Source organism: Elephantulus edwardii, unplaced genomic scaffold, assembly GCF_000299155.1.
Source record: "Elephantulus edwardii isolate Elephantulus edwardi_28Jun2011 unplaced genomic scaffold, EleEdw1.0 scaffold00094, whole genome shotgun sequence".
NCBI classification, from domain to species: Eukaryota; Metazoa; Chordata; class Mammalia; order Macroscelidea; family Macroscelididae; genus Elephantulus; species Elephantulus edwardii.
Window position 1 is genome coordinate 1,604,574 of NW_006399844.1, and position 13,870 is coordinate 1,618,443.

Here is a 13,870-nt window from a genome sequence, read left to right on the forward strand (position 1 = left end):
GTACCAGTCAGATCTGATTTGACGGTACACACACACACACACACACACACACACACACACACACACACACACACACACTTTCCAGAGGCACAATATTCCAAATGGAGGGCCTAGTGTATGCAAAGGAGGGAAATGAGATGAGTGAGGCCTCGTAAGAGGCATGGACAGTGGAGAGAAGGCAGCGGCATAGAGCTGAAGATGCAGACTGGGACAAGATCATAAAGAGCCTTGAATGCAGGGCAAAGAGTGTACTCTTGATCCTGTATGTAGTAGGGAGTCACTGAAGGTCCCTGAGAAGGAGGCTGATAGAATCAGCTCTCTAGTAGAATTAGCCACAACCCTGTCCCCCCCTTAGATTGCTATTCAGGTTAAAATAGAGGGGGAAACCCTCTTCAAAGGCCAGATTCCAGAATATGACTTTCATAAATCTTCCCTGAAGAAAGCCCCAAGGACAGAGTAGTTTGAGGGCTCCTAAGCCTCCCACCAGCCCTCCATTTATCCATTATGGTATCTTCCTAGAAGCCCTGGCAGAAAGGGAGAAAAGGAAGAAGTGAGGTGGGGCAAGGACTACTCTGTTTTGGGAGGATGGGGCACCCAGAGGCAGCCCAGAGTCACTCTGTCCAGTGGCACTTGAGTCAGGCAGAAACCCAGGCAACTGGGTTTCCAATCTGGCTGCGTGTCCAGACCCTTGCAGTCTTGGTCACTTGCCAGACACAGAACATTGCAACAGCCCAGAAATCCCAACCAAGGCTTAACCTGAAGTGTGACAAAAGTCCACGTGCCTCCTTTTTGCTTTTTGACAGAGTAGAGGTTTTGGTGGATGGGCATCCATAAGGGATGTCCAGAAGGAGGATGATGGGCCAGGAAGGTGGGTGCTTGGGAAGGTTCAGTTATTCTGGCTGCATCCAGCCGAGATGTGCTTGTGCTTTCAGCATCTGAAGGAAGTCTTTCCTGAGGAAGGCAAGACTGAGGCCCACGATGGGATGAAGAAGACACTTCACAACTTAGAGAAGGAACTTGGAAAGGAGAGGATGTATCCACTCAGCAAGGGACCCCTGCCCCACTCTTGCAAATAGCTTCTTTCAGGTCCTGCTGGGCTGGAAGGCGGGACGCAGTGTTGAGCACTGGCTGCCTCAACAGCCTGAGGACCCACAGGGCACAGAGAAAGCACTGATACCCAGCTGGAAAATGAGACAGACTGCTAACACGCAGAGAGACACAGCCGGGACACTGGGCCAAGCTGAATTGGGCTCTGGGTGGCAGGGGAGGCTCTGACAGATGAGGAAGGGGAAGGCTCTTTAATAGCAAGACAAGGAGTCAAGGAAGGTAGGCAGTGCTTAATGATGGCGATTGAGGCCCTTCCTGGGAGGCTCTGCCTGGGCTGGGTTTTAGGAAGGGAACTCTGGCAGCCAGATTCAGAGGGACAGAGCAGCCTAGATTCAGGTTTGAGAGTCAGAGCATGGGCTGCTTCCTCCTGATCAGGCCACCACACCCCTACTCTTACAGCTGGTCACTACACAGTCCCCGTGGCTTTAGCACAGACATGCCTGCGACCTTCCCCACCCCTTTCCAGTCTCTGCCCTGCACACTGAGCCAGGGGAGTCCTGCTACCCAGCCCCACTCCTACTCCCCGCTGGCACGCTGCCCTGCCCAGTCCTCAGATAAAGGACTGAGGCTGGCCTTGGAGAGCTACAACAGCACTCCAGCCTCGCCCCCAGCTGGGAAGAGCTAGTCCACTCCCACAAGAAGGTCAGTCGACTTTCCTTCTCCTCCATGGCCCAGGACTCGCAAATTTCCCAGGCTCATAATGTCTTCTCTTATTCATTCAACCTTGAGAACTGCCTCGGACAGAACGCGAGAGGCTGCTGCTTAGGGACCTTGCCCAGGCTCATGGCAGGCTTGGGCAGATGTGGGCAGCAGCTTAACAGCTCCTACTGACCCCTCTCTTGAAGAGACCTGAGGAAGCCTGGGGAGCCCACGCAGTGCTGTCCGATGTGCAACCCTTGGCACAGAACATCTAAGCCCCCCTTCCCCTCGTTGGCTGGAGAAACGTGCCCCCGGCTTGGTGGTCTTAGGGGCCAAAGGGCCGGCTTGGTGGTCTTAGGGGCCAAAGGGCCGTTTCCCCTAGTCTACCCTAGCTCGCGTTCTCCCCACTTGGTCGGCGCCCCTCGTCTCGCTGGAGCGCCTCCAGCTTGCGGAAGGCCAGCTGCAGCCTCCTCCCGTCGGTCCACGTTCCCAAACTGGGACGCAGCTTAGCGACCCTGTCTTCCACCCGTGCACACACAGTCCCACTGCCAGAGAGTGCCAACCCCGCCCCTGCCTCCCTCAGCCGTGTAGCTGCGGAGCCCCGGGTGAGCCTGGGGAGCAGACGCAACAGATTGCAGAGCGCCGAGCCCGTTCTCCCTGCGCGCAGCCAGGGCCTGCGCCCGCCGCCCCATCTCCGCCCCCGGCTCGCCTCGCCTAAGCCGGCCATTGAGATGCAGCTCACAGGACAGCAAGCGGGCGAGACCAGGCTGCTCCCCGGGCCCCAGTCACTGCACTTCCCTCCGTGAGGACAGCCGCAGGAAGCAGGCAGCGGGCGACCGTCCCCGCACCCGCCTGCGCGCCCGGGGCTAGGGAGGACGTGTTCCCCAAGGAGCCCAACAACCTCCAACCCCGCCAGCTGCGATGAGGCAAGGGGTGGGGACCTGGGGCAAAGCGACTCGGGGCGATCTCGCGGACCGATCTAGATCTGGGTGGGAGGACACGCCCCCGACTCTCAGATTTAGACCCCTCTTTCAAGCCCAGAGAAGACTGGAGCCCCGAGCCCTTTCTCTAGCCCAGTGCCTAGGCCGGCTCGGTCCCCGGGGTGGGGCTCGCAGCCTTCGCTCCCGAGAAAGGGGTTGAGAGCTGGAGAAAACTCGAGCTGCAGACTGTGTCTCCAAACGGGAAGAGGCGGCTGCAAGCCCGGGGTAGGGGCTTCCCCGTTCTCGGTTCGCCACCCCCCCCCCCCCGCATGCCTCCTTCAGCGTCCCCCGCATCAGCTTCACCCCGGAGTGCGCGCCGCGACACTTACCGTAGGCGAGCAGCGCCGAGAAGCAAAGCAGGGCGGCGCCGCGGCGGCCCGACATCCCTGGAGCCATGGCCGAGGCGAGGGTGGGAGAGGGCCGAGGGGGCAACAGTCGACAACGACTTGGCCCCAAGCTGGGCTTGGTCACATCCAACTCAGGGTGCCCCTGGGTCCCAGCTGTCTCTGCTGAGGCTTCGGGTGGGGGGTCAGATAGGGCAATTCGGGGACACTTTGCAGGGAGGGGGCGTCCCAGGCACTGCCGACTATACTCTTTGGTGGGGGCGCAGCTCGGGGAGGGAGGAGCTCCACCTCCCCCGGCTGGTGCCCCCTGCAGGATCTGTGCGGTGAGGGGGGAGCTGCACGTGCAGTCCTAGGCTCGGTGGCCTTGGCTGTCCCGGGGGCTGCCTAGCGCCCAGTGCTGGATCCTCTGGCCCCACAGCCCAACTCAAATCCGAACTCGTTCGAGGGTGCAGCTTTCCAACGCCTAGGCCCAGTCTCGTCGGTTTCGGTAGTAACCCCACTTGGAGAGTGCGGCTTCTTTCCTCCAAGCTCCCTGCAGCAGCCCCAGAATTTTAAATAAATAAATAAATAAATAAATCCCAGGTCTGGTGCAAATGATTTCTTTTGCAAAGGAAGTGAATTTAGGCAACTTTAATCCATCTGGAGAAGGAAAAGTTTCCGTGCGGTGCTAAGACTGACGACGCGGGTTGCCACCACCCCGGGGCGCCGCCCCGACGGATGTCCGAGGCGGGCGGCCAGCTGCTGTCCGCGCTCCCAGTTCGCTCCCTGGCTCCAGCGCGCTCTCTCCTGTCTAGTCTTGGGCCTGGGCTCGACAACAGGCAGCTCAGCGCCGCCTTACCCGACAGCGGCTCCGAGATTGGGATGAGCGTTGGGCGGCCAGAACCGATTATCCCATGGAGACGCGGCTTCGAGAGAAGAGGAAGCGGGAAAGCCAGGTAAAGCTCCCAGATCCGAGACCTTCCTGTCCAGGGCGCCGAATCCGGTCGCCCGGGCGTGAGCGTTGCAGGATGGCGAGGGGCTCGGCCAGCCCGCGACAGCTTCGGGCGGTTCCTCTCTCCTGCCAGGTTTCGTAGTTACCGCTGAAGGGATCGCTGCCCCAGGGGAACCTGCACAAACCTTGAACTTTTCCTGGGTTCAGAGTCTCCAACGCCTCTTTCTTCCCAACAGCGAGGCTACTGCCCTCGTCCTGGCCCCAGACGCTCGTGCGCCCACCGTCTCGATGCAGCCGGGCATCGGTTCTCGCTCTCTTGGAGTCAGTTTGGGCGAGCGGAGCGCCGCGCCAGCCCGGGCTGCGGGCGGCAAGACGCGGGCGCCGCGCCAAGAGCCGGGGCACCCGGCACCCGCGCAGCCCGCGGCCGGGGAGGCGGCGGCTGGTTCCTACCGGCCCGAGCGGAGAGGAGGGGTTGGTAGGGAGGCCGGCTCCCCATGGACGTGTGTAGGGGGAGAAGAAGAATCGAAGAGCAAAGAGGAAGAGAAGGTGGGGGAAGCCACAGTTGCGCGAAGCAGCAGCCGCCGCCGCCTCCTCGGGCGCTCGCGCCGGCTGCTCCGCCGTAAATGACTCGAGAGAGACACACACACACTCGCGCTCTCCCGCCCTCCTCCCCCGGCCGGGTTTCAGCGCCCACCCCGGCAGTAGCGGGCGCCGAGCCGGGCGCGCTCGCTCCCTCCCCTCCCCTCCCAGGTTCCCCGTGGTCACGTGGCTCGGAGCGCGCGGCCCACGGCTCGCGCGCCACGGAGACCCCCCGCCTCCACCCTCGTCCACGTGTCCATTCCGCATTCCCAGCCTGGGGGCGCGCGTGGCTCCTAAATGAGACTCGGGCAAGGGCCGACCTCGCGATTCCGCTCGCCCCAGGTTTCTGGTTTTTTCCCTTCCCAAAAGCAGGCTAGCGCTGGGGCCCGTATGCGGACGGCTGCTTTGGTAGCTGCGTTTCTCCAGGGTAGACGCCACTGCAGCTGCCGGATGTCCCTTCGCAAAGGATGCAAATGCCCCGCAGGGCACTGGAGGTGTTTTGCAGCCGTTCTGCCAGAAACAGGGGAAGGGAGCGCCCTACCCACTCCCAGAATCTGCGTGGGGCTCTCCGGTGGCATCCGGTGGGAATCCAGCGAGATGCTGCGGTGGAGCTGGTGGACACAGATAGGCGCTGAGATGGGTGGATAATGCACTAGGGGGAGACCCCGTCCAGTGATGGGGACGCGCCGGTAGCGGGCGGCTTGCTTTTCCACAGGTTGTTTTGCTAGCCATTGCCATAGGGCATAGGGTAGGGCTGGGGTGAAATGCCCCTCTCGCCCACTCTCCCCCAGCACCTGCCGATGAAGGGGAAGGGGCGGCAGGGTGGCGTCCTTTCCCACCTCGACCCATTCCATTAGAGCGCAACCCAAATCAGACCCAATGAGTCAACTGTCAGCAATCAACCAGGCATTGGGTCAAGGGCAAAGATTTTAAATCATCATTGGGTGTTACGCCCCAGCCCTCTCTAATTGGGAGGGACTGGGTCGTCAAGATCCTATGAACTTGGCCTAAGGATCTTGAGGCACGACAGGACCAGGTCAACTGGGGTGCTCAACACTAAGCCTCGTCCCCCTCCCCAGCATCTGCCTTACTGGGTCCTAGCCCTCTTGACCCTGTGAGTTTCCTTCTCATCCCGGAAAGTGACATTTCCTTTTTGGAAAATGAGCTTGGGCCATTCCTGGAAGCCTCCCTCCTCCCGGGCTGCTGGTGGTTGCTGCCTCAGCTTGGCGCTGGGGCCTGCGGAGAGCGCCGCTCGCCCCACCCCCACCCTCACATCTGTCTGGAAGGCGGAGGTACTGCGTGGGGAGGGCTGGCCGAGCTTGCTCTGGCCCTGGGGATGGAAGGTGCTGGAGTCGTCAAGGAAGATGATTCTCATTAAGCCCCTAATGCCTGATGGCAATTAACGTCACCCAAGGGCTTATTAACCAGCCTACAGAGAGGCAAGCCAGGAATCAGGCTGTGTGTGCAGGAAAGGGAAAGGAACCACCTCCTGAGGCCAGGGAGGCCCTGCCACCCCTGCGCATTGGCCAATTGGCAAGTTCTCAGGGCCTGGAAAGAGACTAGAGGTGGGAGGAAAGGTTACCTTTCTGAACCTAGGACTTGCTGGCCCACAGTGACAGGTTCAAAACCTCTCTCCTCCATAGATGTTTGCACTGACCACGGATGAGAAGGGCAACAATTCTGACTCTCTCTCTGCCTTCTCTGGAAACTGAACCTAGTGTTCTGGGCAAGGCACCCAGGGACTACCATGCCCAGATCTTCTCTCTGCATCCCCCCAGCTCTCAGATGATTCACAGTAGGAAAATGAGTTCCCCTTTGCTGATTCAGGGAGTTCTAGTAGCCCAGTCCATAGGGAGTTGTACTACTATTAACCCAAAGGTGGCGCCTCTCTGCTTAACCAAAGGTGGCAATTCTAATCTACCAGCCACTCTGCCTGAGAAAGATGATAAATCTCTTCTGGTACAAGTTATAGCTTTGGTAATCCTCCTGGGGTGGGGTGTCAGCTATGCTTTGGTAATGATTCCACCAATGCATCTGAGTTTGTTTTGTTTTGATTTTTTCCCCCAGTTCAGTTTCTTTTTCTTCGTTCTATCTTTCCTTCTCTCCACCATCCCCCCTTCAACATTATGGTGACCATCTCTGACATCACAGGCTCTATTACAGGCACATCAGTGAGCAAGACACACCCAGATGTTGTCCTCATGGAGTTTACAGCCTATAGAAGGCAGAAACTAAGCTTATCGTTCATGACAGTTGTGATGTTACATGACTTAATGCACTTTTGCTGATCTTACAGAGAAAGATCCTATGATCCAGGCCATGGTCTTCTTGCTATGCACCAGAGAGCTGGCCAATGACTAAGGATGTCAGAAGAAGAATCAATGCTTTGAGTTGTGGTGCTGGAGAAGAGTCTTAAACATACTATGGATCACCAATAAAACAAACAGATCTATCTTGGAGAGGATAAAACCAATTTTTCCCTTGGAGGTTAGGATTCTGAAGCTTGATCTCACATGTTTTGGGCATATAGCCAGGAGGGACTGGTCTTTGGAGAAGGACGTCATGCTTGGAAGGGTGGAAGGTCATGCTTGGAAGGCTAGAAGGGCAGCGCAGGAGAGGAAGATCCTGGGTGAGATGGATTGGTACAGTAACTAGGGCATGGGGCTAAGTGTGTTGGAGTCAGTGAAACTGGTTCAGGAGAGGGCAGAGTTCAGAGCTGCTGTACGTAGGGTTGCTATGAGTCACAGGTGACTAGACGGCACATAACAACAACAATACAGAAAATTAAGGCCTCATTAGGAAAAAGAAGAAAGCAACAAGCTATACCTCTGGTGGTTCAAAATCACCTGTTGCTCTGCTGGAGAAACACGGGCAATCTCCTCTCATTAAAATTTACAGCCTTGGAAAGCCAATGGTGGGTCACTATTAATCAGAATCGACTAGATGACAGTGAGCTTAAATTTAGAGTTTGTTACATTTAGAGAATGCAGTTCCAGCTCTAGGCTGAATCTATTCTTCACAGACCTCAAATCTTCTGCTGAAAATTCTCTAGTCTTACAAATGCCAGCTTTCCTTCCCTGCCCGAGAGAAGAAAAGGGCAGCTGATGTCATCTGCTCAATGGTTCCAATTCCTGATTCTGAGAACAATTGGCACAAGGGAGACCCAGTCAAGATCCCTGATAGAGTTTGGCTCCTAAGTGTAAAGTTGTCACTTCAAACCCACGCAGAGGCACCGTGGCAGAAATGTCTGGTAATCTGTTTCCGTAAAAATGCAGCTGACTCTCCCTGTTCAAAACAAGGAAGAGTGAAGAAAATCTGACTAAGTACATTTCAACTTCAGCCTCCACAACCGTGACTCTCCCAAGACCAAAAGAACTCCATGGTGCTCAGTTAACCACCCCTGACGGCTCTGAATGAGATCAGAATAGAAGATCCCTGATAGAGTGGGAAGAAGATGAGAAATATGTCTCTGGCCCATAGCCACCTTTCAAGCCTGGAACCAAAATCACTCTTGTGACTCAGTGGCCAGCCAACCCCAAACTATACTGGTATTGTTGAATGGTATTAAGTTGGTTCTGACTCACAAAGGCCATGGCACGACAGAATGAAACCAGGCTCGTGGTGCTGGGCCACCCCCACAGGCTTGACCGTGTTGAGTCACATTGCCAATCTTTCTCATTGAGAGCCTTCCTCTTTCATTGACCCTCTATTTTTTCAAGCATGATGTCCTAGTCCAAGTAACTGTTACCATCCTTACTTCATGGCTGCACTTTTTATTTGTTCTTTTGGCAGCTTCAATTCAATATTCTTCCCCAGTACCACAAATTAAAGACACCAGTTCTTCTTTGGTCTTCCTTATCCATTGTCCTACTTTCATATGCTTCTGAGGCAACTGTAAATACCATGGTGCACCTTAGACCTCAAAGTGACATCCTTGTTCTTGAGCACCTTAAAGAGGTCCCTTGCAGCAGATTTGTCTAGATGTAGCATGTCCTTTGATTTCCTAAGTGCTGTTTCCTTGGGTGTGATTGCAGAGCCAAGTAAAATGAAATCGTTGACAGGTTCGGTTTTTCATCTGTTGTTGGAGCGTGTTGTCTATCAATCCAGTTGCGAGAAATTTTGCTTTCTTTATGCTGAGCTGGAGTCCATACTGAGGGTAGGTGCTTCCTGTCCTGTTTGTTTTCAGCACATCTGCTGTGTGCACAGCAGTGTCATCTGCATGTTGCAGACAGGCCTACGAGGAGCTCAATAAAGGGGAGGCATGAACTCCTTAGCATAATCAGCCATAGGAGATCCGAAGGGCAGCATCTGCCCAGGAGGAAAGCTCAGGAGAGAAGGGTGAGCAGAAACAGGAAATACAGTCAAGAAGCAGGAGGAGTGCTGGTATAGCACAAGGTTTAATCTCTCACGAAACATACTGTGTATAAATTTTTTAACGGAAAGAATTTTTTTCTGTAAACTTATACTCAAGTCACAAAGAAAAGTTAGCAAGGAAAGATTTCAGCTAAGAAAGCCCCAAAGAGCACAGTTCTGTCTGTAACACATGGGTTGATGTGAGTTGGAATCAGCTCAACAACACCAGGTTTGGGCAAGACAGCGCCAGATGCCCAAACAGTTCCCACATGTGGTTTGCCTGGAGTGGAACTCATACTGTTCCTCTAGCCTTTTAAAACATGTCTCACTCAAATGTTTAAGTTGTTTTATTCTGGTAAGATAGATATAATAAAACGTGTTCATGCGACATTCCCCCCCCCCCTCAGTGATATTTCCTTCATGTTATATAGCGAACATCTCTGTTTCCAAATTAGTTCGCCATCATCAACAGAAATCCTGCATCTTCTTCAGCTTATAGCACAGTGACAGGATTCCCGACCTGCAGTGCCACCTGGGATCCAGGGAAGGAGTGGAAAGAACACCCACCCGGCCGGAGTGGGTGAATCTGGTCCTTGTCTCTCAAATGAGCATTTTCTTCATCAACTTATGGTGATGGTCTCTTCCTCCCGATCTCACTTTGTTTGGGGCCAGGGTCTCTCTGGGAAGAGGACTAGTGACAAGTGAAGGCCATCCCTCTCTCAGCTCCTGAGTCCCTGGTGCCTGGAACAGGCCCAGCAAGTTAGGTTCGACCTAGAACCCCTGAGTCCACTCATCCCACACAAACACTGGCATCTGGATCCTCTTGCCTGACCTGTCCTCACTGGAGACCCAGTAATATCTACCCTGTCAACACGGCCCTGTCTCTCAGGCTACCTGACAACATCTTGGTTTGGGGTTGTTGTTAGGTGCTGTTGAGTTGAGGCGGACTCATAGTGACCCTGTGAACCACAGACCTGAACCCTGTCCTACTCGGTGCTGTCCTCACAATCTCTGACACACTTGAGCCCATTGCTGCAGCAATCCATTTGGCTGAAGGTCTTCCTCTCTTTTGCTGATCCCGCTCTCTTTCCAAGCATGATGTTCTTCTCCAAGGAGCAACCTTTTCTGACAACATGCCCAAGATACGTGAGATAAAGCTTCATCATCTCTGCCTCCAAGGAGCACTCTGACTGCATATTCTCAGGACATACCCGTTTTGGTTTTGGCAGATCATGGTATTCTGAAGCTTCGTCGGACATACTTTGGACATGTTGCAAGGCAGGGCCAGTCTTTGAGAGGTATGTCATGCTTGGGAGGGTGGAGGGACAGCACAGGAGAGGAAGACCCTCGATGAGACGGATTGACTCAGTAACTGCGGTAATTGAGGGTAGATGCATCAAAGACCGTAAGATTGGCACAGGATAAAGCTGGGTTTAGGGCTATTGTACATAGGTTTGCTATGAGTTGCAGGTGACTCGACAGCACACAACAACAACAGCAATGAGATACTCAGTACTCTTTTCCAACACCACTGTTCCAAGGCATGAATTCTCTCAGATGTATGACTGAAAAAGACCATGGTTTGAATCAGGCATACCTTAGTCCTCAAACTGATATCAATACAAAATAGCATGTTACTGTTGTTATGTGCCATTGCATTACCTGTGACTCAGAATGACCCCATGTACAACAGCTCTGAAGCCTGCCCTGTTCTGAACCAGGCTCACTGACTCCGACACACCTAATTCCATTGTCCCAGTTATTGTCTCAATCCATCTCATCCGAGGTTTTCCTCTCCTGTGCTGTCCCTCCACCCTTTCAAGCTTAATAGCCAGGGACTGGGCCTCCCTGGCCATGTACCCAAAGTATGTGAGATGGAGCTTCAAAATCCCAGCCTCCAAGGAAAAGCTTGGTTTCAGCCTTTCCAAGACAGACCTATTTGTTCTCCTCATGGTCCGTAATATGTTCAATATTTTTCTCTAGCACCACAACTCAAAGGCATCAATTCTTCTATCATCTTTAGTCATTTTCCAGCTCTCTGATAGGTCAATGTGGACATCCCTGAGGGGTGCTTACCTCTGAGAGGCTCCCCAGATCCCCCTGAAATCCTACCCTGTGTCAGCTTGCGGGGATGAGCTCAATGATTTCCTAAGCTAACCCTCTCACTAACTGCTATCAAAACTGAGGCCTGTTAATGTAGTCATTTTACTAAATACTTTGACTTTTTATTGAGCTCTAGTTAGATGTGAAGGATTGTGATAGGTATTTGAATGAGACAGGTAATACTTCCCTAGATGGTAAGTTCAAGGGCTTAGTTCCACAAACCCCCATCGAGCACCTAGTACTATTAATAGCTAACATTTACCGAGAGCCTTCTATGTGTCAGGCATATTGTGTTGAGCATTTTGCGTGCACTGCTGCCAGCTTTCGCTAAGCCCACTTTCAATTCACCGTGGCCCATGTCACAGAATACAATGTCCCATTGGTTTTCTAGGTTGCTATCTTGATAGGAACAGATCACTGGCTCTTTATCCTGCAGAGTCGGTGCATGGATTTGAACTGCTAGTATTTCAGGAAGCAATTGAATGCTTGATTTTTGTGTTCCTAAGGCTCCTTTCAGCCCTACTAGGTTGAAAGTTCACCCTATCATCATCATTATCATTTTTTAGATGAGGAAACAGATTCAGAAAAAGTAGGGTTGTGGTTGTTTTTTTTTTGCCTGAGGTCACACAGTTAGAAGTTAGTTAGAAGAGCCATATCTCAATACCAGGTGAGTGTTGTTTCGAAGATTAGAGAGAGATCACCCACTTCACCCCTTTGGGACCTCACAGATGGCAAAGCTATGGTCTTGGGCTGGAAATGGTCTCAATCTAGTGAAGAACTAGGCATAAATTCAACTCCAGAGCTCAAACTTGTAGCCCTCAAGTTGGAATCAACTAATAGCTGACCTTCCACTGGATTTCTGAGGCTGGAAATCACAGGAAAGGAGATCGCCTATCTTTCTCCCATGGTGGTGGGTTTGAACCACCAGAGGCACACATGGCGTTTGGGTTAGGGACTGCCTACAGACCAGGCGACTGGAGCTCTGGATGAGATAAAGAGGATAATCTGTGCTGTGATGGAGGCTCTCAAAGCCCCAGGGCCTCTGATAACATGGGAGTTTGACTCCACAGTGTCTAACTTACTAAGCAGGACCGTCTCTCACCTCCCGCTAACCGACACCCAGCCTCACACCAACGTGCAGTTTTATGCATAGTGATTCAAACATATACCATTGAAGCAATCCTGTGCCCTGCCCTGCAGCAGGGTCACTGTGCCTCCCCTGCAGGCTGAACTCCCAGCTCTGAGTCCAGGACCCACATGTAAGTCAGGGAATGTCCAGAGCTAAGGGCAAGATCTCAGGGCCTCAAAATCCAGGCTGCTGGCTCTGCAAAGATCTCTCTTGACTGGATTTCCCAAGCAAAGACATGAGTTCTATTCCATATGATAACTTTATCAATTATCATCATTTCTGGTGCTTTCGATGATAAAAGGCCTTGTTATTACAATCGCAGAGTAGCTGGTATAGAGATGTCATAGAGTAAACTGGGAAACAGTGCCTGCCATGACATGCTGTTTTCATTACTCTCTTTGCAGCCTTGACCTCACTTTTGTCCTCTGTTAAGTGGGGAGACTCCTGTCAACTCCCAGGCACTGTACAGATACTGGCTAATATATGACAAAGGAGTTGGGCATAATGCATGATCTGTAAATGCTAATGTTTGCTATGATCTACAGGGTCTTACAGGTTTCATTCACAGCTGCTTTTCTAAACTTATTTTTCCTATCTCTCATTCTACTTTCTAAACTGTAGCTACAAAGTCCTCTTTGTCTGAATGCCTTTGAATTTGTGGTTCCCTCCACCTGAAATCTTTTTCATTAGATTTTCTATTGTCTTCCTCCTTTACTTCATTCAGGCCTCAGCTCCTAAGGGACACTTCCCCTGACCATCAGATATCAAATCATATACCTTTCACCCACCACATCCGCTGCTCTCTCCTGTCCTATCTTAATTGGATTCACAGCAGGTGGCATTTCCTACCTTGTGTATCTGTTCGTCATCTCTCTGCTAGAACATAAGCTCCACCAGGGTAGAGATGATATCCAAATTATTCATCACTGTGTTCCCACTGCCTGTTATATGTGCTCCAGAAATATTTATAGACTGATAAGATCATTTATTTATGGTTACTTACTTTATTAATGGGATCTTTTATTTCCCCCAGCCCTGATCTTTGGTTTTGGGTCTGATGAGTTCATGTGAGGAGCCTGCCTGGCACATTCCTCTCCTGATGTTTCAGAGATTGGAAGGCCGCTGCCAAGGTCCCCCATGCTCTCAAAGCCCCTGTTGTCCAAACTCTCACTTTGCCCATTCCCTGCTGACACTGGAGTCCCTCCAGCTGTGACAACAGCCTCATCCTGCCTCGTGGAGGCCACCTCACTTCGTAGGCTTCATGTAGATTATAGCTTCACACATCAACAGTATTTAGGGAGTACCTACTATGTGCCAAAGATCTCTGGTGATGTAGTGCATAGCATATTGGACTGGTACCTGGAAAGTTGGCAATGTGGTTGCAACAGTCACTTGATGAGGGAGCCCGGGTGGCCCACAGACAGTTAACCCAAGGACTGTACCTCTTTGGTGGTTTGAATCCACCAGGGGCTCCTCAGGAAAAAGATGGGCAATCTCCACCCATGTTTCTCATCAGAAACACAATGGAGAGTCAGCTGAGTTGGTTCTGACCTGATTGTAATGAGTGAGTGTGTGAGCGAGTGAGTGAGCGGGCGAGTGAGCGGGTGAGAGAGCAAGTGAGCGAGTGAGTGAGTGAGAGAGCGAGTGAGTGAGTGAGCGAGAGAGTGAGTGAGCGTGTGAGTGAGCGTGTGAGTGAGCGAGAGAG

General features: G+C 52.6%; 1 protein-coding gene and 1 pseudogene across 1 annotated transcript in view; one reads left to right on the forward strand and one right to left on the reverse strand.

Moving 5' to 3' along the window:
• Positions 1 to 3,450, reverse strand: part of TMEM132E (transmembrane protein 132E) — a 70,648-nt gene extending 67,198 nt beyond the window's left edge. Inside the window, exon 1 of the mRNA XM_006890911.1 lies at positions 3,056 to 3,450. Within this exon, the coding sequence (XP_006890973.1) occupies positions 3,056 to 3,122 (67 nt within the window). The 5' untranslated portion in view covers positions 3,123 to 3,450. The remainder of the gene's footprint in view (positions 1 to 3,055) is intronic.
• A 337-nt stretch (positions 3,451 to 3,787) lies between these two features.
• The window catches only part of LOC102875681, a 19,591-nt pseudogene continuing 9,508 nt past the window's right edge, over positions 3,788 to 13,870 (forward strand).